At 64.2% G+C, this 19975-nt stretch overlaps 2 protein-coding genes across 6 annotated transcripts in view; one reads left to right on the forward strand and one right to left on the reverse strand.

Annotated features, from left to right (window-relative positions):
• On the forward strand, nt 1-12415 carry NOC2L (NOC2 like nucleolar associated transcriptional repressor). 3 transcript variants are annotated; one of them, XM_012533961.3, is made up of 19 exons: nt 1-124; nt 268-420; nt 1607-1781; nt 1870-1986; nt 2580-2700; nt 2787-2877; nt 4568-4646; nt 4757-4867; nt 5232-5345; nt 6043-6231; nt 6406-6545; nt 7369-7480; nt 8264-8377; nt 8629-8730; nt 9896-10039; nt 10144-10257; nt 11051-11213; nt 11412-11468; nt 11765-12415. In XM_012533961.3, the coding sequence occupies exons 1-19, from the start codon at nt 99-101 to the stop codon at nt 11878-11880; spliced, it is 2238 nt and encodes a 745-aa protein (XP_012389415.2). In that variant the 5' UTR covers nt 1-98; the 3' UTR covers nt 11881-12415. The 3 variants fall into 3 exon arrangements, with proteins under 3 accessions (XP_012389415.2, XP_012389416.3, XP_033288451.2); XM_012533962.3 differs by having other exon boundaries at nt 24-124; nt 2583-2700; XM_033432560.2 differs by lacking the exon at nt 11412-11468 and having other exon boundaries at nt 84-124.
• Nucleotides 12389-19975, reverse strand: part of SAMD11 (sterile alpha motif domain containing 11) — a 19938-nt gene continuing 12351 nt past the window's right edge. The window contains exons 6-14 of one of the 3 annotated variants that reach the window (XM_049695067.1): nt 17807-17896; nt 17494-17628; nt 15603-15765; nt 14540-14655; nt 14236-14314; nt 13650-14146; nt 13295-13419; nt 12878-12988; nt 12391-12762 (exon numbers count right to left, since the gene is read on the reverse strand). In XM_049695067.1, coding sequence (XP_049551024.1) covers nt 12517-12762; nt 12878-12988; nt 13295-13419; nt 13650-14146; nt 14236-14314; nt 14540-14655; nt 15603-15765; nt 17494-17628; nt 17807-17896 — 1562 coding nt within the window. In that variant the 3' untranslated portion in view covers nt 12391-12516. Of the gene's footprint in view, nt 12989-13294; nt 13420-13649; nt 14147-14235; nt 14315-14539; nt 14656-15602; nt 15766-17493; nt 17629-17806; nt 17897-19975 lie in introns of all 3 variants that reach the window. The other 2 variants (XM_049695060.1, XM_049695063.1) reach the window with 2 other exon arrangements.

Here is a 19975-nt window from a genome sequence, read left to right on the forward strand (position 1 = left end):
GGCGGGGCGGGGCCAGGGGCGGGGTTGCCTGCAGGAAGTGCGCCTGGCGCAAGGCCTGCTGGGGCCGGAAGTGGGGCGCACGCTACGGGCCTGCAGTTATGGCGGCGGCGTGGACCCGCAAGCGGTGAGTTGAGGCTCCGATCAGGCCTCCCGGCGGGCGCTTGCATCCAGAGAGGCTTCTCTTGCACCTCTCTGTGTTCCTGGGGCGGCCGGGCTGGGGCACATCGGGCTGGCGGGGAGTCATGACTCCAACGGCATGGCCCGCAGGCGCCTGGCGGAGCTGACGGTGGACGAGTTCCTGGCCTCGGGCTTTGATTCCGAGTCCGACTCGGAGCCCGAAGGAGCCCCAGAGGCGGAGACGCGGGCGGCGCGCGGAGCGACCCGGAGCCCGGATGGGCCAGGTGGGAGTCCCTTGGCCAGGTGAGTGGAGCGTCTTCTACGGGCCGTGTGTAAGCAGAACCCACTTAACCGTCCTGGCCCGCCCCACCGGAAGGGTGCTGACCACTCCTGGGGCCTCAGGACTGAGGCCTAGGGACCTCTGATCTCTCCCCCAGACCTTTCGACTTGCTTATTCTTCCGTCCGGTATTTACGGAGTGACTGCTCTGTGCCAAGTCATCCCGGTGTTGGGAAACGCTGGAGAATAGTATTCATTTTTGGTCCAGGAGAGCTTACTCGGCCTTGGATAAACTACAGCGTGTAGGGCGGTGGAAGAAATAAGTGCTGCAGACAGGAAGGAAAAGCAGAAGGAGCTGGAGGAATAGGGAGCATAGGTGGGAGCTTCTGCGGCAGCGTTAGGTGGAGTGGATAAGGCCGTTTTATGAAACCTGAGGGAGTAAATTGCAGCAGTAGGGGAAGAATGTCTGGGTGTTTTAGGCATTAGGAACAGCAAAGGTCCTGAGTTGGGAGTGAGCCTTACGCAGAGTTCAGCATGGCTGTGGCAGGAATGCGAGGAGAGTAGTAGGAGGTGAAGCTGGAGAGACGGTGATGGGGCTGGATCTCGTAGACCGTTTATATGGTGTCTCAGTACAGTTAGAAATTATCCTAGGGTTTTGAGTAGTGAAGTAACGTCGCGGGACATGTAACAGGATGGGTCCCTCCGGTTGCTGTGCTGAGAGCAGGTTGTAAGGGGCTGGAGTGGACAAGTGAATTGAGAGATGATGCTGGTTTGAGAGGAGTCGTGAGACTTTTGGAAGTATTGATGATGAGATCTCGTGGCAGAGTGCGCGCTGGGTGTGAGAGACAGAGAGGGTTTACCTTTCACGTGAGTACCTGGAAAGGGGGAGTTAGCGACAGCTGAGGTAGAGCAGCGTGTGGGCAGAGTAAGTTCGGGGGAAGCTGCAAGTTCAGCGTTGTTTTGAAACACGTCTTGGGTTTGAAACACGTGTGCAGAGGCTGCCGGACGTGTGAGTCCGGAGTTTGGGGGAGAGAGAGATCTGCTGAAAACTTGCTCTCTGGAAAGCTCCCTGCCTTGGTTGTTAGCAGCTGCTGTGGAGGGAGCAGACGAAGCGTCATAGGTTCTCTGAGGAGGACAGGAAGGCTGATCCCCCCTCCCCCCTTGGCCTTGGCTGTGCCAGCCGGTCAGACTTGATGACCCCACCTTCTCAGCCGGCGTAAGGGCCGTGCGTCTGAGCACAAGGACCAGCTCTCTCGACTGAAGGACAAAGACCCTGAGTTCTACGAGTTCCTGCAGGAGAATGACCAGAGCCTGCTGAACTTTAGTGATTCGGACAGCTCTGAGGGCGAGGAGGAGCAGCTCCACTCCCTGCCCGACGCGCTGGAGGTGAGAGCCTGTGCACAGCTGGGTGGGGGCGGGGGCGTGTTTGTGGCCTCTGCATCTGGTCCAGTGGGGCCCTCTGTGTCTGGTGCAGGAGGCGAGCGAGGAGGAAGATGAGGAGGACGGGGCCCCCAGAGGGCCTATGGGGAGGAGGAGGGGCTCTGCCTCTGTGACGCTCGCCACGGTTGAGAGATGGACGCAGGCGGCGAAGGTGAGAAGTGGCCTGGGCTGGGCCGCTGACCCCGCCCCAGCTCCCGTCCCCCTGCTTTCTTTCACTTACCTGGGGCAGTGCAGGTGGGAGGAGCCCCCTCTGATCCCGTTCAGCACGAGAGAGAATCTCGCAGTTTTCCCTGCATGCTAGGAGGGGTCAGGACTGCATTCTCTCCTTCATTCAGAGACTAGGGCCTCTGCCTTCTCCTTTCCTCTCTTTTTCTCCAGGGCTCTTTGAAGTCCACTGTGGGCAGGACATAGTCTCTGTGCCTTCGCTCGCTGGTGGAGCCAGGGCCCTTCTGAGGGCCTTGCAGTGGTTTCTGCGGGGAAAAGAAAGGCCGGAAAGGGAGGACTCCAGATACCACTTGGAGCTAGCCATTGTTTAGATTCAGGCTCCTCCGCCCCTCCCTCATGGCCCTTCCAGGAGGATGCTGGACTCTTTCTGTTCCTTGCACATGGCTCCGTAACGCTGCTCCCGCCTCTGCTCTTGGTCTGAGGATGTGGCCGAGGATGCCTTCCTCTCATAGAGCAGATTCCTGGAGCCCCAGCTAGCCGACTGCTCCTCCAACATTCTGGGTCTTTCTGCCCTTTTAGCAGCACCTCACTCCAAAGCTATTCCACGAAGTTGTGCAGGCGTTTCGAGCAGCCGTGGCCACCGCCCAAGGAGAACAGGAAGGCACTGAGACCAGCAAGTTCCAGGTCACGGACAGTGCTGGTGAGCTGGGGTGAGGGGACCAGGGATACAGTCTCTGTGTTCCATTTTCTGTCCTGAGAGTGGCATCTCTGGTTCCCTCGTTGCAGTGTTCAACGCTCTGGTCACTTTCTGCATCAGAGATTTCTTTGGCTGTCTCCAGGAGCTGCTCTTTAGAAAAGCCCCGAAGGACAGTAGCAGGTAAGAGGGAGGAGGATGGCATGGGGCGGCATGGTCGGGCCCTGCACTGGGGAAGGCAGGGGCTCTGGGACCTAGGGGCCCATTCTAGGCCTAGCTGACACAGAGGGATGTGGAGGACAGAGCCAGGCTCTTTGTGGGGCTCTTGGGAGAGGCTGGACACTCAGGGCCCTATGGGGGTAGCCCTGTCCTTCCTCCTTCCTGCCCAGAATTCCTCAAGGGCCACAGAGTGTGTGCTGGGCTTTGCTCCCCTGGCTTTCCTGGTCAGGATTCTCTCTTTTCTCTTTGGACAAGTCAAGTCTTGTCCGCTCTCCTTGCTCTTTGGCTGGTGCGAGTGTGTGTGTCTAGGCAGGGGCCCCATCCATGCTGGCTCGAGGACCTTGACTTCCGTGTGAGAGGTCAGTTGAGCGAAGGCCCTGGAAGGTTTCCAGAGGGGGCGGAGCAGCAGCCCGCATTTGGCAGCTTGCGGGCTCCACTGGGGCTCCCAGGAGCTTGCGGCCACGTGACCCGGAGGCAGGAAAGGCTTGGAGGGTCACACTCACCCCGACACTGCTCAGAGGGAGAAGGAAGCTCCAGGGAGAGGTCCGCCGGGACCACCTGGCGGGGGAGGAGGAAGAGGCCGGGACTCGGGGCCGGGAGTACCTGGGCCTGGGGGCATGGTCGGGGCTGGACTGATGCGGCCGCGTAGGGGTGGCTGCCGGCGAGAGTGGAGGGCCACAGGCAGTGAGTGAGTGGGCAGCAAAGAGGCAGCGCTCAGTGGTGCTGGCGTTGGCTGGGTGCGGGCTTCCGTGGGGGCCGCTGCAGTGGGGAGAGCGGTCACCATGGAGGACAGCGGGCTTGGGAGGAAGCGGCAGCGCCGCCTGGGTCGTGGCTCCAGGTGCCCAGCAGCCGGCCTCAGCCCATGGGGAGGCTAACAGGGGCCCCTGTCCTTGGTTCTTTTGCACACGTTAGCAGAGTTAACAGACACTTAACGTGCTGAGTTCTGCAAGTGTTGAGAGGCGATGCCTTTGAGAAACCTCCTAGGCACCAGTCACTGCTGCTGAAATTAAGGTGTAAATGACTTGGTCTCTGTAAAGCGTATGTGGCCCGGGGAATTCCCCGGTGGTCCAGTGGTTAGGATTCGGTGCTTTCACTGCCGTGGCCCGGATTCAATCCCTGGTCGGGGAACTGAGATCCCGTAAGCCGCAAGGCTAACAACAACGACAAAAACTGTACGTGGCCCAAAGGAAGAGAGCTTGTTGTGCTGGTTGGCGATGCCTGGGTCAGACCTGGGACTGCGGAGTGTGGGTGCCTGAGAGGTGTGGGGAGCTGGAGGCCAGGGGTCTGTCTGGGGGCTCTGGGGGAAGTGGCTGGCCCTGGGCTCAGACAGGAAGGATGGTCAGCCCTCTGGCCGGGTGGGGTGGCCTGTGGGGGGCTTGGGGCTTGGTGGTACCCCTCCTTAGGTGTAGCTGTGGGCCATCCTTGAGAGAGTCCTGGTGTGTCTTTCGCGTCTATCCAGCTGGAAAGGTCCCTGAACTCATGGGAAAGATGGGGGGCGGGGTGTCTCACCACAGGGCTCATGTGCCCTTGCGTCCTGGACACTGTGTGTGTCCTGGATGGGACGTGGCTTGGGGCACACCCCAGCCTCCTGGTGGCCTCCTGGTGCCCTCCTTGTGGCCTCGTGTCTGAGCTGGAGGGCGCGGTCTCCCTGCAGGGTGCGGCAGCCATCCAGCAGCCCGCTGTGGGGGAAGCTCCGGCTAGACATCAAGGCTTACCTGAGCTCCGTCACACAGGTGCAGTCCTGGGGGGCGGGGCCTGCCGGGTCACATGGGGGCCTGGCCGCATCCACCGGTCCAATCCTTCCTCGTATCCCGGGCCTCGCTGACCTCTCCTGCTTCCCCAGCTGGTGGCCTGTGTGGCAGAGACGACAGTAGCGGCGGCCGTCCTCCAGCACGTCAGCAGCTCCGTGCCCTACTACCTGACCTTCCCCAAGCAGTGCCGCATGCTGCTCAAGGTGTGTTGGCCTCAGGGCAGCCCAGCTGCCGGCTGGAGTGCAGGGGGCATCTGTGCCACCCCATGGGGTTCTGTTTTTGGGGCACACTCGAGGCAGCACAGCCCAGTCACGCGAGGACGGGCTCCCCTGGGGGGCGGGGGGCAGCTTTCTGGCACCCACGTGCATACATGCGCTGGACAGCAGAGGTCAGTTTTCACCATACGGCCTTCAGGAGGGGTGACGTGCTTTGGTTTCGCTCCTCCCCGATTGAGCCCTAACTCGGGGAGTTCCCCGGGGGGGGGTGCTGTGGGAAGGACTGTCTCTGGCCGGGCTCGGGGTGGGGGGTGGGGGGCCCGGGGCAGGCGGTGACAATTCGCCTCCACAGAGGATGGTGGTCCTGTGGGGCACGGGTGAGGAGACGCTGCGTGTGCTGGCCTTCCTGGTGCTCGTCAAGGTCTGCCGGCACAAGAAGGACGTCTTCCTGAGCCCCGTCCTCAAGGTAGCGGTGCCCCCGGCTCTTCCGTTAGGGTCCGGGTTGAAAGTCTTGATCTGAGGGCTGGGCAGGCTGCCTTTGTGGTCGGTGTTTCTCGCGGGTGCTGTGACCCTGGGCAGATCCAGGTCCTCGTCATGGCTTTCTCCAAGAGAAGTGGGGGACGGGATGGCATGGGGACAGGAGCCGTTGGTCCCCCTGGGGCTCCACATGGAGTGGCCTGCACAGCTCTCTCCTCAGTGGACGAGGACATCAGACGTGGAGAAGGACGGGGACCCTGCTGCCTGGCTCTAAGCCTGGGGTGGCCTGCCCTGCACAGAACCCTCTAGAAGCGCCCTGCATCAGCCTGGCGGGCAGCTGGGGCTTCTCTGCCTCCTTCCCTTCTGGTCCGTCCACGGCCCTTGCCCTTTCGCACGGTTATTCATGCTGCAGCTCCCTCCTTCCTGGGTGTCTAGGCCTCCCCATAAGACCCTTCCCCTCGGCACTGCAGACTCTGCCCGGGGCCGGTGGGCTGAGCAGCAGTGGGGCCTCGAGAAGCAGGGCCGTGCGGCGGGGGGGTCTGCGGCACACGTGGCTGGGCCGTGGTTCCTGCTGAGGCGAGCTCTGAGGGAAAGGCCCGGGTGTCTGCAGGGGGCTTGGAGCTGGGTGGTGGGGGCATGCGGCCCTGGGAGCTCAGAGGTGGCTCTGAATAAGGTGTTTCCGGCAGCAAATGTACATCACGTATGTGAGGAACTGCAGGTTCACCTCCCCCAGCACCCTGCCCCTCGTCAACTTCATGCAGCGGACTCTGACAGAGCTGCTGGCCCTGGATGCGGGCGTCGCCTATCAGCACGCATTCCTCTACATCCGCCAGCTCGCCATCCACCTGCGCAATGCCATGACCACGCGCAAGAAGGTGGGTGGGGGCGGGGCCCGACCCACTGCGGGGGTGGGGGCCTGGCCTCCTGCGAGAGGCAGCTCAGCCACTTGGCGGCAGGCGCCAGGGCCCTTGCTGGCGGGGGCTGTGGCATAGGTGCAGGGGACCCCTTCACCTGGGCGGGGCTGACCGGGGGGACTGCGCTCTGCCCAGGAGACGCGCCAGTCCGTGTACAGCTGGCAGTTCGTCCACTGCCTCCACCTGTGGGGCCGCGCCCTCAGCACCATCTGCCCCAGTGAAGCTCTGCAGCCGTTGATCTACCCCCTGTCCCAGGTTGTCATCGGTTGCATCAAGTGAGTCGCGGCTGGGGGGTTGCCCCGAGGGCCGAAGGAGGTGGGGCCAGGGCTACACAGGGAGAAGGTTACAGGAGGCTGTCCTGGAGGTCAGGGTAGGGTCAGGGTTGTTCACAGAGGGTCTGGCCAGTGCCCCTGGCAGCTGGGGCCTCCAGGTGTGGTGTCTGTGACTTGGCAGCACCTGAGGAAGGTCTGGGCTGAGGCTGTCCGTGGCCTTGTCCCCGGTATCCCAGAATCGTTGTCAGCTGGGCCTCTTGGTTGCCTGTGACCTGGTACCTTAGTCCAGGATGCCGCACACACGTGCATTCTGGGGACGCGGGGTAGAGGGGACTGTGTGCAGTTTGAAGGCATTTGGGGTTATCTGCCTGGACGTCTTGGACAGAGCAGGTTTGGAGTGACGAGGCACGGCTGGGGTTGGTTTGCCTATGAATATCGTGCTGGTCTGTGGGGGCAGAGACGGGCGGAGCCACATGTGGCCAGCAGAGGGCATCCTTGTTCTCCTGAAGGGAGAAGAAAGAACAGTTTTGCTGTCTCACGTGTTAAAATGAAATTGAGTTGCTAGCCAGGTGGGGTGGGGTGCCCGCCCCCGTAACTGAGCAAGGAGGCAGGTCCTTAGAACTGCGACTTCGGTGGGGGCCTTCTGTCCTGCTTTTATCTGTCTGAGGCTGGTGTGGCTGCTGACCCTGCCGGGGAGGAGCCCCTCCTGAGGTTGGAGCCCAGTGGGTGGGGAGAGTTCAGAGGCAGCGGGGCCAGGCAGGTGAGGCTGGTTTGGGGGTGTCTGAGTCTGGGGTCTCTGCTCACTCCCGCCTTCCCACATCCCCAGGCTGGTCCCCACGGCCCGCTTCTACCCGCTGCGCATGCACTGCGTGCGCACCCTGACGCTGCTCTCGGAGAGCACAGGCACCTTCATCCCGGTGCTGCCCTTCATCCTTGAGGTGAGCAGGTGCTCGAGGTGGGGCGGAGGGTGCGGGAGGGAAGACGCCTCCTGCCGCATGTGGCCCGACTACTCAACTCGGTGCAGCTCTCCTGAGTGCTGGCTCTTTGCCCATAGCACACAGGTTGTGAGGGTGTTAACTGTGTGCGGTGCCTGCCCGATAGGCAAGAGTGGCACCGCAGGTGAGTACAGCTGCTCTGCTGGGCTGGCCCGAGGGCGCTGGTTTTAAGGCACAGACTTGGGTCGATCTGGGTGTTTCCCCAAGATTAGAGTGAGCGGCGGAGCTGGGCTGAAAGCCCCGTCTGATTCCAAAGCTGTGTTCCCTTTGCTGCCTCTGTGCGTGTGTATCCGTGTGTATACGTGTGCACGTAGCTTAGGTAGGGAGAGGCTTCAGTCCAAAGGCTAGAGGTCCACTAGGGCCGGGACCAGGCTGTGGGGATGCGATCGTGGGTGAGGAAATTGCAGTGATGGTGACCCTGTGCAGGAGGGACCCTTCTTTGTCTCCAGACACTGGTTCTCATGTTTTTCTGGCCCGATTTCAGGAGGGGGACAGCAGCAGTGTGTAAGGGTGTGGCCTGGTCCTGCCCCATTGACCAGGGCCCTGCTCTAGGGCAGAGGGACTCCCTTGGGGACCAGAGATCTGGAGCTGTGCGGGGAGGGGCTGGTGTCTGTGAGGCCGTGGGGCTGGCACTGTGTCTGGCCACTTGTCCTTGGTCTCAAGATGGGTGTCCAGAGACCCAGGGTACTGGGGTGGGCAGGCTAGGCTGACGGGTCCTTGGGGCAGATTTTCCAGCAGGTCGACTTCAACAGGAGGCCGGGGCGCATGAGCTCCAGGCCCATCAACTTTGCTGTGATCCTGAAGCTGTCCAAGGTCAACCTGCAGGAGAAGGCGTACCGGGTGAGCCCAGCCTCCAAAGGGGTCCGGGAACGCCCTGGGCGGGGTCACGGCAGGATGTCACGGGGCACCGAGGTCAGCGTGCGGGGTGACTGGAGGTAGACGAGTGTGGATGGGAGAAGGCCCGCTGCCCTCCAGGCTTGAACCTTGTGGGCCTCCCGGGGCTGGGTAGCCTGATGAGCCTGAGCCCGAGTGTGGCTCCGAGGTCTGAGCTCCCCTCTGCCCTGACGCTGTCCGCTCCCTCGCTGCCTCAGGATGGCCTGGTGGAGCAGCTGTACGACCTCAGCCTGGAGTACCTGCACGGTCAGGCCCACAGCATTGCATTCCCCGAGCTGGCGCTGCCCGCTGTCTTGCAGGTGTGTGCCCGCTGCCCCCCGCCCGAGTCCCTCCGTGGGCCCAACCCCTCAGCAGACCGGACCGCCTCCTGACGGGCTGGCGCCCCTCGCGTGGGGCCAGAGCAGGGCAGCCCTGTCACAGCCGCACAGGGCCAGTGGCAGGGCCTGGTCAGCTTGGGGTCTCTGTGCTGGCATCACCTGGCAGCTGGGTCCCCGGGGCCGTGGTGTTGGGGTACATGCCTGGGAGCCTGAGGAGGGCGCTGGCCCGGGTGCGTCAGGAGGACCCCAGGACCTGTCAGCCCTGCTCTAGCGTGCTACAGCCCAGGGCCTGGACCAGCCGTGAGGGCTCCTGGGGGTGTTGGGGCTCAGCAGGCTGCACCGGCCCCCGGCTCTGGGTCGGGCTGGTCTCACTGCATGCTTTCCCAGGTGCTTCTGGGCCGGGTGAGGAGGTAGGAGACGTTAGGGGGTCACAGGAAGCCCTGGCCGCCCACCTCAGCTTTTCTTCAGGTGACATTCGGGGTGGGATGGGGGGGGTCTTTCCTCTCAGAAGCCCCTTGGAGATCCGTTTACTTTCAGCCTGGGTTTCTCATTTCAGGGAGGTCTGTGCCCGTCTGGCCCTGGTAGTGATTGGGGCAGGGTTGCTCAGACATAGGTGTGTGTGCGTCGTCCTCTCTCTGAGTCTTGGGGATCATGGTCTAGAAGAGGGTCAACAAACGTTTTTGGTAAAAAGTCAGATGGTAGATATTTTAGGTTTTGCAATCACGGGGTTTCTCAATCCGCTCAACTTGCCCGCAGAAGTGCAAAAAAATTCACAGAAATGCAGGAACGAATGAGTGTGCCGTGTGCCAGCACGACTTTATTTAGACAGGCAGCAGGCGGGATGTGGCCTGGAGGGTGGATCCATCCTGCCCCTGCCCACCCCTCTGCCTGGCCCACGGGGTTGGTGGTCATCCTCCCGTCAGCCCTTCGACCCCCACAGGTCCCTAAGGGCTGGGCCATAGAGTCACCCAACCCCCCCCCGCCCCCCCACACACTTGCACTGGGGCTCCCCCCAACCTCAGGTGTGTTCCCCAGGGCTCTGAGACACACGAACCCATGACCCGCCCCCGCCTGCCTGTGGTCACCGCTTGCAGGGTGCAGAGTAGCCTTGTGCCTGGGGCTAGGTTGAGCCCCCCTTCTTCTGCAGCTGAAATCCTTCCTCCGGGAGTGCAAGGTGGCCAACTACTGCCGTCAGGTGCGCCAGCTGCTCGAGAAGGTGCAGGAGAACGCAGAACACATCCGCAGGCTCCGCCAGAGGGTCTCCTTCGGCGTGTCCGACCAGCGTGCAGTGGTCAGCTGGGGGCTGGTGCCGGGGCCCGGGGGCCACTGGTCAGTGTGTGGCTGAGGTCTGGGGCTTTCCTGGGGTGGGACATGACCCTGGATCTCCGTGCACAGGATGCCTGGGAGAAGCGAACCCGGGAGGAGGGGACCCCGCTCACGAAGTACTACAGCCAGTGGCGGAAGCTGAGGGACCGTGAGATCCAGCTGGAGATCAGTGGCAAAGAGCGGGTATGGTGGTGGTGGGTTGTTGGGGATGTGGGCACGGCTGGGAGGATGTCAGCAGGGGTCGGTGGGTGCTGCCCCCAGCCACCCTAGCTGCACCGTGTGCTGGCGCTGCCGATGCTCTGATGAGGCGGATGGCGGGCAGAACCGGGGAGAGTCTGGGGGCTTCTTCCATGACCCTCAGGTGGAGAGGCCCCAGAGCTGTGCTGGGGCAGAGGCTGCTACCCCTCAGGCCTGACGGGCTGGGGCTTTTGGAGGAGTGAGTGCTGGGCTGACCTTGTCACCTAGGCCAGCCTGTGGACACCAGAAGGGCCAGCAGGGAGGTACAGGAAGAGCTCTAGCTCTGTCTTTGGGTCTGGGCCTGATCGGTGGATACGTGACGTTGTGACCTGAGGGGACAGCTTCGTGCCAAGCGGCATGACTGTCTGCATCCCTGTCCTGGTGTCAGTATGGGCAGGCCATCTGTTCTGGGAGTGATGGCTGAAAATCAGGGAAGGAGCATGGTTGGAGCCTGCAGCTTTGATGTCACTTAGCGGCCTCCTCACTGGCCTGGTAGGGCGGCTGTCCAGGGAGCCTACCCAGTGATGCCGACCAAGTGTCCCAAAAGTGGCCAAGCGGGGTCCTTGCATGGGGGTGGGGGCTGGAGGCTAGAGGAGGGCCTCACGGGGTAGGAGGGTGCAGGACTGGGTCTGGAATGTGAGTCGGGCTTGGGCTTGGGCTGTGGTTTGGGCTGTGGCCAGTGGGCAGGCAGCCCTGAGAGCCCACCCTCACCTGCAGCTCTGGGTCCCTGTCCTTCCAGCTGGAAGATTTGAACTTCCCAGAGGTAAAGCGCCGCAAGGTGGCGGACAGGAAGAGTGAGGACAGAGCAGAATTCAAGGATCTCTTTGATCTGGACGTCGCTGAGGACGCCGACGCCGAGGACGCCGCCGCCGCCGCCGCCCCCCCCGACTTCCCAGAGAGAGGTGGGGCCCCCAGGCCTTGTGTCACCCCCTCCCACTACCACCTTTCAGGGCAGTTCTGGGTCCTCTCCCACTTGAACAGAGGAGACCTAAGGGAAAGTGGGGTCCAGGGCTGTTCCCCGGCCCCCGTCCTGCCTTAGCTGCCCCTCTGTGCGTTTGCTGGTGGGTCCACCCCCATGGGCTCTTGTGCTTGGTCCCCAGGGACGCCTGGGTCCCCAAGAGCTTGGCAGAGGGTGGAGGAAGTCAGCGGCTCAGAGGGTAAGTGGTTCCTGAGAGCGTGGGGTGCCGTGGTTTTTGAGCCCATCTGTCTGGGGACCGAGACTGACATGGGGGATCCGGTGGGTGGGCAGGGCCATCGGCTCTAAGCTGGGCCCACGCCCTCCCCCCCTCCCCCACACACTGGGCCAGCTGCTCCATCCCCGCTGGCTCTGGCCCCCAGCAACAGCAGCAGCGATAAATTAATTAGTGCTGTGATTAATTAGTGATGAGTAACCTCCCAGGCTGGCTTCTTCCTGATAAAGCAGAATTTATGTAGCTGTGCGCTCTCCCTGCAGATGGAAACCCAGACACAGAGGCGGGGCCGGACCCCCAGGAGCCGTGGCGGCTGGCCCAGGGGCCGGAGGATGAGCTGCAGGATCTAGAGCTCTCCGAGGACGACGAGGACGACTGAGGGCTGCCCGCCTGGAGCCTTGTGGGGGGCTGCTGCATGGTGTTCCCAACCTCACTAGGCAGTCAGGTGTGCTGCTTCCCGGCTGCGGCTGAGCCGAGGCCCTGGGGTCTGTGCGTAGATGGTAGGGCGTAGATGGTGGATAGGGCTTTATTTTTACAACATAAGAGACCAGAAAGGACCAAGTGCTGTTTCAAGTCTTGGAGTGGCGGCCATAAACCACTGTGGGGCTGGCCTCCTGCCGCAGCTTATGGTGGCGGGTGAGACGCACCTACCCCGTGAAGGTGCCGACCTGGAGTGGGGCTCTGCCCGGCGTTGGCACGCGGTCATGCTGTGCGCACGGCCAACGCTGCAGGGCCTGGGGTGCGCCTGCGCCTTCTCCATCTCTGCTTTGTCCGCAGCCACCCAGCGTGCAGCACCCCCGCCCCGTGCCTGGGTTCAGTCCCCACGCGGTCTGCACCAGGCCCTGCAGGCACCCGCAGAGAGTCTTTGGAAACTCATTCTTTTCCTCTTACATCATGTGTTTTCGTTTTAAAAATTGTGTTTTTGCATCCAAAACCGAAAGGAGGATAAGCTGTGGGGTTGGGGGCCTTTGCCGGGGAGCAGCCAGCAGTGAAGGATGGGGGGTCTGACACCAGCTCAGCACAGAGGCTGGGAGGGGTCCGTGGGCCCTGGGAGCAGAGCCATGGTTCCGTTCTCCTGCTTGGGTGAGGCTCGGCTGGCAGGGGGCTGCGCGGCCCCATAGGGCGAGGGGGCCGGTGCTGGGGACAGGGGCTGCTCCCCCGAGTTGAGCTCCCTCTCGGGAGCCCGCAGTGTTGGTGGCTGCAGCGGCAGAGCCACGGGGAAGCTGGCCATGTAGAAGACTCGGCCCAGGCGCTTGGCCACCTGTGGAGAGACGGGCCTGGATGGGGCCTGCGGGGCTGCCACCGTACAGCCACACGCAGAGCCTCAGTGCTGCCCCTCCGTTGTCTGGAGACCACTGCCCCCAGCAGGCGCTCACCTGGGCCCGGATCTTGAGAGCAGGCCCCAGCTTCAGCCCCATGGTGGTCAGGAGATGTTCCTCTGTCAGCAGGGGCAGGGTCTCCCCGTCAATCCCCTGTTCTCTGAAGACCTGGGGGTGGGGGGCACAGTGTCAGGGCATGAGTGCCAGGGCCGTGCGTCCTGGGGTGGCCTCAAAGCTCTCCAGAGGAAGCGGAGCCAAGAGGAGCGGCTGGCGCAGTTGCAGGAAGAAGCGTCAGATGAAAGTCTCCTGTGTGTTAGGCACGTGTCCCACCTTGGAGGCGGAAGCACTGACAGCACGCGCTGACTGGGGGCACTGGTGCATACCCCACCCCCGCAGTCTTTGAGGAGAAACTTGGGGTGGGAAGCAGCACTGGGTAGCGGGGGTGCTCAGACCATCCTGGGCGGGTCCCCTCACCGGTGCATATTCTCCGCAGCCGGACAGGCCGCCCACAAAGCTGCAGACGTCGTCCACTGTCCACTTGCTGACATCCTCGGGCGCTGTGGCCCCCTCCCCATCCATGAAGAGGCCCCCCGTGGCGCCTGGGTTGGGGGTAGAGTGTTACTAGGACTCTGCCAGCTCTTTCCTATGCTCCCACCCCTGTCTGCTGACCTTTGCTCGCCCTAATTGTTCAGAAATGTTGGACTGATGACGGAAAGGGATCTTTCTCCCGGTGGACGCCCTCCCTGAGACCCTGGGTGGGGGATGGGGGATGGGGGACGGTCTCCTTCCACCCCATGGAGGGATCTAAAGGCATGGCGGGGGTGCCCACCTGTGTGGAAGTAGGGGCTGACCGTGTAAGGCAAGCCCAGGGGCAGTGGAGGGGGCAGCATGGACCCTGAGGCAAGCCCCTTCCCCTCAGAGCTGGCCCCTCCAGTTGGGCCCTGGCCCCCAGCAGCCACCATCTCGGGGTCCTCTCCGTCTGAGTCCTTGGGGGGCTCATCTTCAGAACCGTCTTGTGCCCAGAGCCCAGCCCCTGTGGTCTCCTTGGGCTCACTGGGCCGGGCTGAGGCAGGGCTGGGGCCCCCCTTCCGAGGAGCTCGGCGGGCAGGCTCCTGGGGCGGGGTGGGGGGACCGGGGCCCGGGGGTCCCTGGGGAGGCAGGGCCAGCAGGGGCGCAGAGCTGTGTCTCAGCACCAGCATAGCCCCGCGCCGCTGCAGCTCCTCGGCACCGTCGGGTGGGCGCAGGGCGGCCTCGGGTGCCAGCAGCTGCGGCCGGTGCGCGCTCTCCAGCTCTTTCTGGCGCAGCAGCTCTGCTGACATCTCCAGCCTGGCCGTGGAGACAGACCGCAGAGTATCAGCCAGCTCAGCAGTGACACTTCCCGCCCCGCCGCCCCACCCCCCCCGTGAAGCACCTACCGGGCCAGGTTCTGCTTCCGCAGGAGCTCCTGCTGCCGGGCGAGCATCTCCGCCTGGGCAGGGGGCAGGAAGCCGTAGCCTGGTGGGAAGGGGACAGACCACGAGGCCGGGTGGCCGAGTGGTCCAGGGCCACCCAAGCCCGCCCTGGTCTGTCCTTGGCTTCCATAGGGGGAGGGGCGGGTTCGCCGGGAGCACTGATGGACACGCGGTCTGTGACAGACGAACATGGCTGGCCCCGCACCAACAGCCCCACCCCCCCCCCCAACCTCCGGGGCACAGAATCGCGCACCAGCCTACTCCTCACCTGGGGTCTGGCACAGTGCCGAGGGCACCCCCAAAAAGGGGGGCCTGAGGTGGGGGCCCAGGGCGATGTGGGGGGCATTCTGGGGCGACAGCAAGGGGGGCGGCTGCGACAACTCCCTGTGGACAGCAGGGTGGTGAGCCGCGCGAGCCGGCCTCGGGCCCCCTCCCCGCGCGCCCCCTTCTTCCCGGAACTGCCGCCCCCGCCCCCGCGGCCCCCCGCTCCGGCCGCCTCTGCTAATTGCCGGCCCTGCGGGCGGTCGATGTGCGCCCGCCGCGGCTCGGGTCGCCTCCGCCCCCGCTGGCGGCGCCAATTAATCTCGGCGGCGGCGCGGAGGCGCTGGCCCGGCGGGCGGCGGCGACTGTGGCGGTAATTACCGCGCTGGGGCCCCCGCCCCCGCGGCCCCTGCCCCTAGCCGACCCTGCGCGGACGCGGCGCAATTAGCCGCGGTCCGGGAGGCGGCGGCTGCAGCCAGAAACTCGCGGGCGCGGGCGCGAGGGCGGCCTCCCGGCGGGAGGGGCGGGAAGCCTCCGAAGTCCTTCCGCCCCAGCCCCCTCCTGGGGTATTCCGGCCCCTACAAGCCCCGGAGGCCTCGCCTGTGCTGCTAGCGGCTCCGGTGTCTGAATCGGTACTGCTGGGGGGCTCTCCCCGCCCCCAGCTCTCCTCCGACTTTGGGGTTCCCAGACCTTGCACTGCCCCCCCTCCTCTGCCTCAAGCCCCCTCACCTACCTGTTGGGGGAGCAAAGCCCTCAGCTGTCTCAGGGCACCTGGATTCAGCGGGCCCCACAGCTGCTCCGTGGAAACACACCCCACCCAGAGAGATGGTCACCCCCACACATTCTACCCCAGAAGTGTTCTGGGCCTCTGCCCGGCTGCCACCAACCGAGGCCCGAGCACAGTGCCCGGTTCACTCAGGACCCTGCGGCTGTACAGCGGCGAAGGGGAAGTGCGGGCTGTGGACCTCACATGCAGAAACCAGGTGATAGGTCTGCCAACCGCAGCTCTGTAGCCCCGAAACAAGCACAGGGAATGTAGGGGTCTCTCTGAAATGCAGGCACCCCGATACCTCTCTGAGAAGGACGGGGCGCCAGCTGGGGCGGTGACGTCTCGGTGCTGAGCCAGGCCCTGCTTCCGACGCTGACCTGCTGTGGATGAGGGCAGGTGGACTTCCAGGCCGCTGGGGCTCCTCGCGGCTGCCGCTGCCACCTCCTGCCGGACCCTCAGGAGATCTGAGGAGGGGGCAGCAGCAGCAGTGACCCAGAGGCCAGCCCCCACCAGGCCCTCATGTCCCCCACACCCTGTAGTACACTGGCCAAGGACACGCAGACCCGGAGCACATTCTCCCACCGACCCTGCTGGTTCGTCACCGGGACAGAAAGACGAGCAGAAGGCCATGGGGCAGGGCCGACACCAGACATCCCAGCGCAAGGCCCGCTGGTGGCACCCACCGGTCTTGGGAGGGGGGCCAAGTGGGCATTTGTAAGGGATATGGGGATGTCAGAAACAAGAAAGTGGTTGGGATGGAGAGAGGGAAAGGTCTCACGCAGGGGAGTCTGGTGGTGCAGGAACCAGAGTTGAGACTGCCGAGAGCAAGGCTGCAGAGCCCGTGAGGGGAGGGGTCGTGCAAAGGCCCCAGAGTGAGGGCAGTGGGACCTGTCCAGGAGTTGGGGCGGGTCTCCAACCCCCTCCTAGGTAACACCCGGGCCCACTGTGCGGTCTACGCACTCTGCTCCCCACCCCTGGCCCTCTGTCCTGTTCAGGGCCGGACCTCACAGTCCCCCCCCGTATCCCCCCCACTGTGCAGGCTCCGCCGCCACCGCCTGTTTATAAATTAATTACCCGAAAAGCGGAGGTGGGTCCTGCCCGGGGCCGGGTGCCAGGCCGCAGAGCCCAGCCGGCGCGGCCGCCCGCAACGATCCCGATCCCGGCAGGGCCCCGTGCCCCCGCCCGCCCGCGGCCTGGGTTATTTACCGTCGGCTCTGGGCGGGGGCGGGGGCGGCGGGCGGGGGCCTGATTGACAGCCCGACTCCGCGCCGCTCCCCGCGGCCATCGCCCCTCCCCGCGCAGGCCGGCGGAGCCGGCCCCAGGCAGGGCAGGGAAAGCAATTAAAAAGGAAGATTTTTAAATTATTAACATTTGGTGAATTATTCAGGCTCTCGGTGCCTGACTGCCCTGGGGGACAGTGCCTGTGTAAGGAGAGGAAATCCGGCCCCGTTTTCCCAGCACCCTCTCACCCAGTTCCAGCCAGAAAAGGCAAGCCCCCGGCCCCAGCCCCCGGACTGGGGTCTGCAAAGCCCGGGTGCAGCTGGACAGGGTGCTGGACTGTGCCCTCGCGGTGGCAGGGGGGCTTCCAAGCGTCCCATCTGGGAGCCAGGTGGGATGGGCATGGCGCCTCTGTCCGGAGCGCCTTCTGAGCACTGGTGAAGGCCGGGCGGCCAAACCTGAACCGTCGCCCATCCTGCTTCTGGACGGACGTCCACAGTGGACTTTCAGGGGCTGACTGCTGCCCCGCTCTTGGCCTCCCCGAGGAGGGGCCTGGCACTCGCCAGACGGAGCCGTCCAGACCAGGGGCCACGGGGCCCTGCGTGCGCTGGGCCTGGGGAAACCCCCACCTCCCACTCTCGCGTGGGCTCCCGAGACTTAGCTTCCTCATCTGTGAAGTGACAGTGGCCATTCGAGGCCCAGCTGGGAGAGTCTGTGGGAGACCTGTTGTGGGGGGACTCCCCCAGATCCACCCAAACAAGCGCTGCTTGGGCAGGGGGAGGAGGAGGTGGGCCTCATTGCCCACCTACAAGGGTTTTCGAGGTTTGAGGGGCCGAAAGACCTGCATGCAATCCCAGCCTTGGTGTCAGCAGCCAGAGACCCCAGGGCCTCTTTGCAGGGTGAGCAGAGACCTCTCGGGACAGGGAGAGTCCGGTGCACGTGGTGGGCTCTCATGCTGGGGAGGGGCTACATACCGTGGCCGGGGAGGCCCAGGTGGTAGAGACGCTGAGGGTCCTCAAAGGTGCCGGCCTCACTCAGGGCGGACACCAGCCGGCGGTAATGGTCCTCGGGGGCCATGCCGGGCCCTAGTTCCGGAAGCAATGGACCCTCTGTGTTGGGCAAGCACAGGAGAGGGGGTCTTCCCCTTCAGATACAGCCGAGGGGGAGAGGCAAGGGGCTCCCCTCTTAGAAACTGCTGCTGTGCTGACCCTGCCCTGCAGAGGGTCCGGGCTGTCCCCCTTCCTCTCCAGTGCCTGTGCCTCCACCCCCCAGGGGTCGGGCTCACACCTTGAGGGGACTTGCTTCGGGCTTTCTTCTCCGAAGGGCAGTCACCGCTGATGTGGGGGGAGCGACCCAGCCTCTTGCCCAACAGGTCACCTGGGAGAGGGCAGAGTGAACCCCGCCCTGCCTCTCAGGGCTCGTAGGGGCCAGGGCGGGAACAGCTCAGGCCCACCCCAATACCGGCCTCAGTCCCGGCCCAGCTCCAGCTCAGCCTGGAACCACACCCCTCATTCCTCAGGGGTGCCTGTGGGTCCTGGCCAGGTTAAAGCCGTGCCCAGCCTGGGGTCCCTCATGTGGGGCTGGGACAGGGCGAGGGCCTGGGACGGTCCAGACCCTGGGCTCTGGACTGTGTGCATAGATACGATGGGAGATCCACAGCTACAGCCTCAGGTAGCAACTCGGGACCCCACAGGTGCCATGCTGCCCGCACCAGCCAGACTAGTCTCCTCTGCAGGGTAAGGAGCCTTCCTCAGCACCCTGATTTGACTGGAAACCAACCTCTCCTCCTAGGTTACGGGTGAGGACCGGCAGTGCAGAGTCCCGTGCCAGGGTACCCAAAGCTCTTCCTAGAGGCCACAGACCCCGGCACACCTGCCACACCCATTCTTCCTGGGCCCCTGCCCCCAGGCCACATCCCTCACTGCCCCCAGAAAGCCCGAGCCACCACCCTGGCCTGGCGTGTCACACACATGCCCACCTGCCCGGCTGGGCTAAGCCCCCAAGGGCACCCCAAGCAGCCTCACCCACTGCGTACAGCCGCTCACGTGGCCCAAGCCCCGCCCCAGCCCCACCCCCATCCTGAAGTCCTCTCTCAGGTCCCACATCCAAGCCATACTCATCCATCCCAGCCCCTGCACCCAGACGCCAGGCTCCCTCCCGAGCCCAAGGCCTGGGAGGTTTCTGTGGAACAGCTCAGCAATTGGCTCGGTCTCCTGGACCCACCACAGTTACCTACCCTAACCCACCACAGTGCTGGCCTCCCGTCCAGACCCCGTGCTCCTGGCCCCCTCTCCATCCTCACGGGGCTCTGGGTGGGTGAGGGGCCCGCCTTCTCCTTATTCCTTTAATCTGTCATTTTTATCAGGTGGGGAAGTGCGTGCAGATCAATCTGCACTTTACAGCTGACAGAATGGTGCTAATAACTTATTGATCTCGGCTACCTCCTGCCACTGGCCGGGGCCCAGGGGCCTAGCCCCAGGCCTTGCACCGGGAGGGACGAGGGACCGCCCAGACGAAGGGTCCTACCTCAGTGACCTAGCAGGATGGGTGGGGGGGTGCTCAACCTGCACAAGGCCCCTCGGGAAGCCAAAGGGTCTCCGGCCAGCAGGGCTGCAGCGTCCAGCTGTGCCAGGCGGGAAGGTGGGTCTGGGCTGGGTCCACACCTGCTGCCCGAACCCCACCCTGTACGCATGCCTCCTGGACCCAGAGAACGACCCAGGGCTCTCACCTCCCTGCGATCTGTTTCCCATTTTCCATGCTGGGGGTGGGGCTCCTCTCTGCCTGGGAGAGGTGCTGGGGAGCACCTGACTGTGGGGGGGACCCACAGTGAGAACCAGGCCCATGGCCGCAGGGGGCTCCTGCCGTGGGGGTCTGGGGCTCACCAGGCCCTCATGAGGCCACATCTACTCACAGGCGCACCCGGGGCAGCCAGAAGCAGACACACACACGGTCGCCAGAGGTCTGCAGGGCCGCCCCAAGCCCTCTCCTCCCGACCCTTCCCGCCCGGGTAAGAACAGGACTGACACGTGCTGCTGGGGCTGAGAAGGTGAGGGCGGGCGAAGGCCTCCACCCAGGGGCCGGCCGCAGGACGTGGGAGCCGCGGAGAAGTGGAGTCCCGAGAGGAGGGCAGGGCTCGGGCGAAACCTGGACACACGTGGTGCCTCATGCAGACCACGTGGGACCCCCGAAGTGCTCATATGCGGGCCTTGCACCTGAGCACAAAGAGTGAGGGCACCCTGACACACGCGTGTCACACGGGCGTGAGTGGATACCCAGGCCTCTGGCCGGGTCCGGGGCGCACACGCGCACTCAGGCCACGCACCATGGGGAGGACTCCACGTGTGCAGGCAGCAGGGGGCCTGGCGGCTCAGAATATCTCAACCACTGTGGGGCTCCGGAGGCTCCCCCGATTGATGGGGCAATTCGATTTTATCAGCCGCCTGCTCCGCCCCCAAC

The sequence above is a fragment of the Orcinus orca genome, chromosome 1, assembly GCF_937001465.1.
Source record: "Orcinus orca chromosome 1, mOrcOrc1.1, whole genome shotgun sequence".
NCBI classification, from domain to species: domain Eukaryota; kingdom Metazoa; phylum Chordata; class Mammalia; order Artiodactyla; family Delphinidae; genus Orcinus; species Orcinus orca.

Bases quoted from the DNA above. Each gene is read 5' to 3' on its own strand.
- NOC2L (XM_012533961.3), top strand. From the start codon at position 99: ATGGCGGCGGCGTGGACCCGCAAGCG. The intron at 1,782-1,869 runs GTGAGAGCCTGT...TGTCTGGTGCAG, and splicing joins CCCTGCCCGACGCGCTGGAG to GAGGCGAGCGAGGAGGAAGA. The intron at 2,878-4,567 runs GTAAGAGGGAGG...GTCTCCCTGCAG, and splicing joins GCCCCGAAGGACAGTAGCAG to GGTGCGGCAGCCATCCAGCA.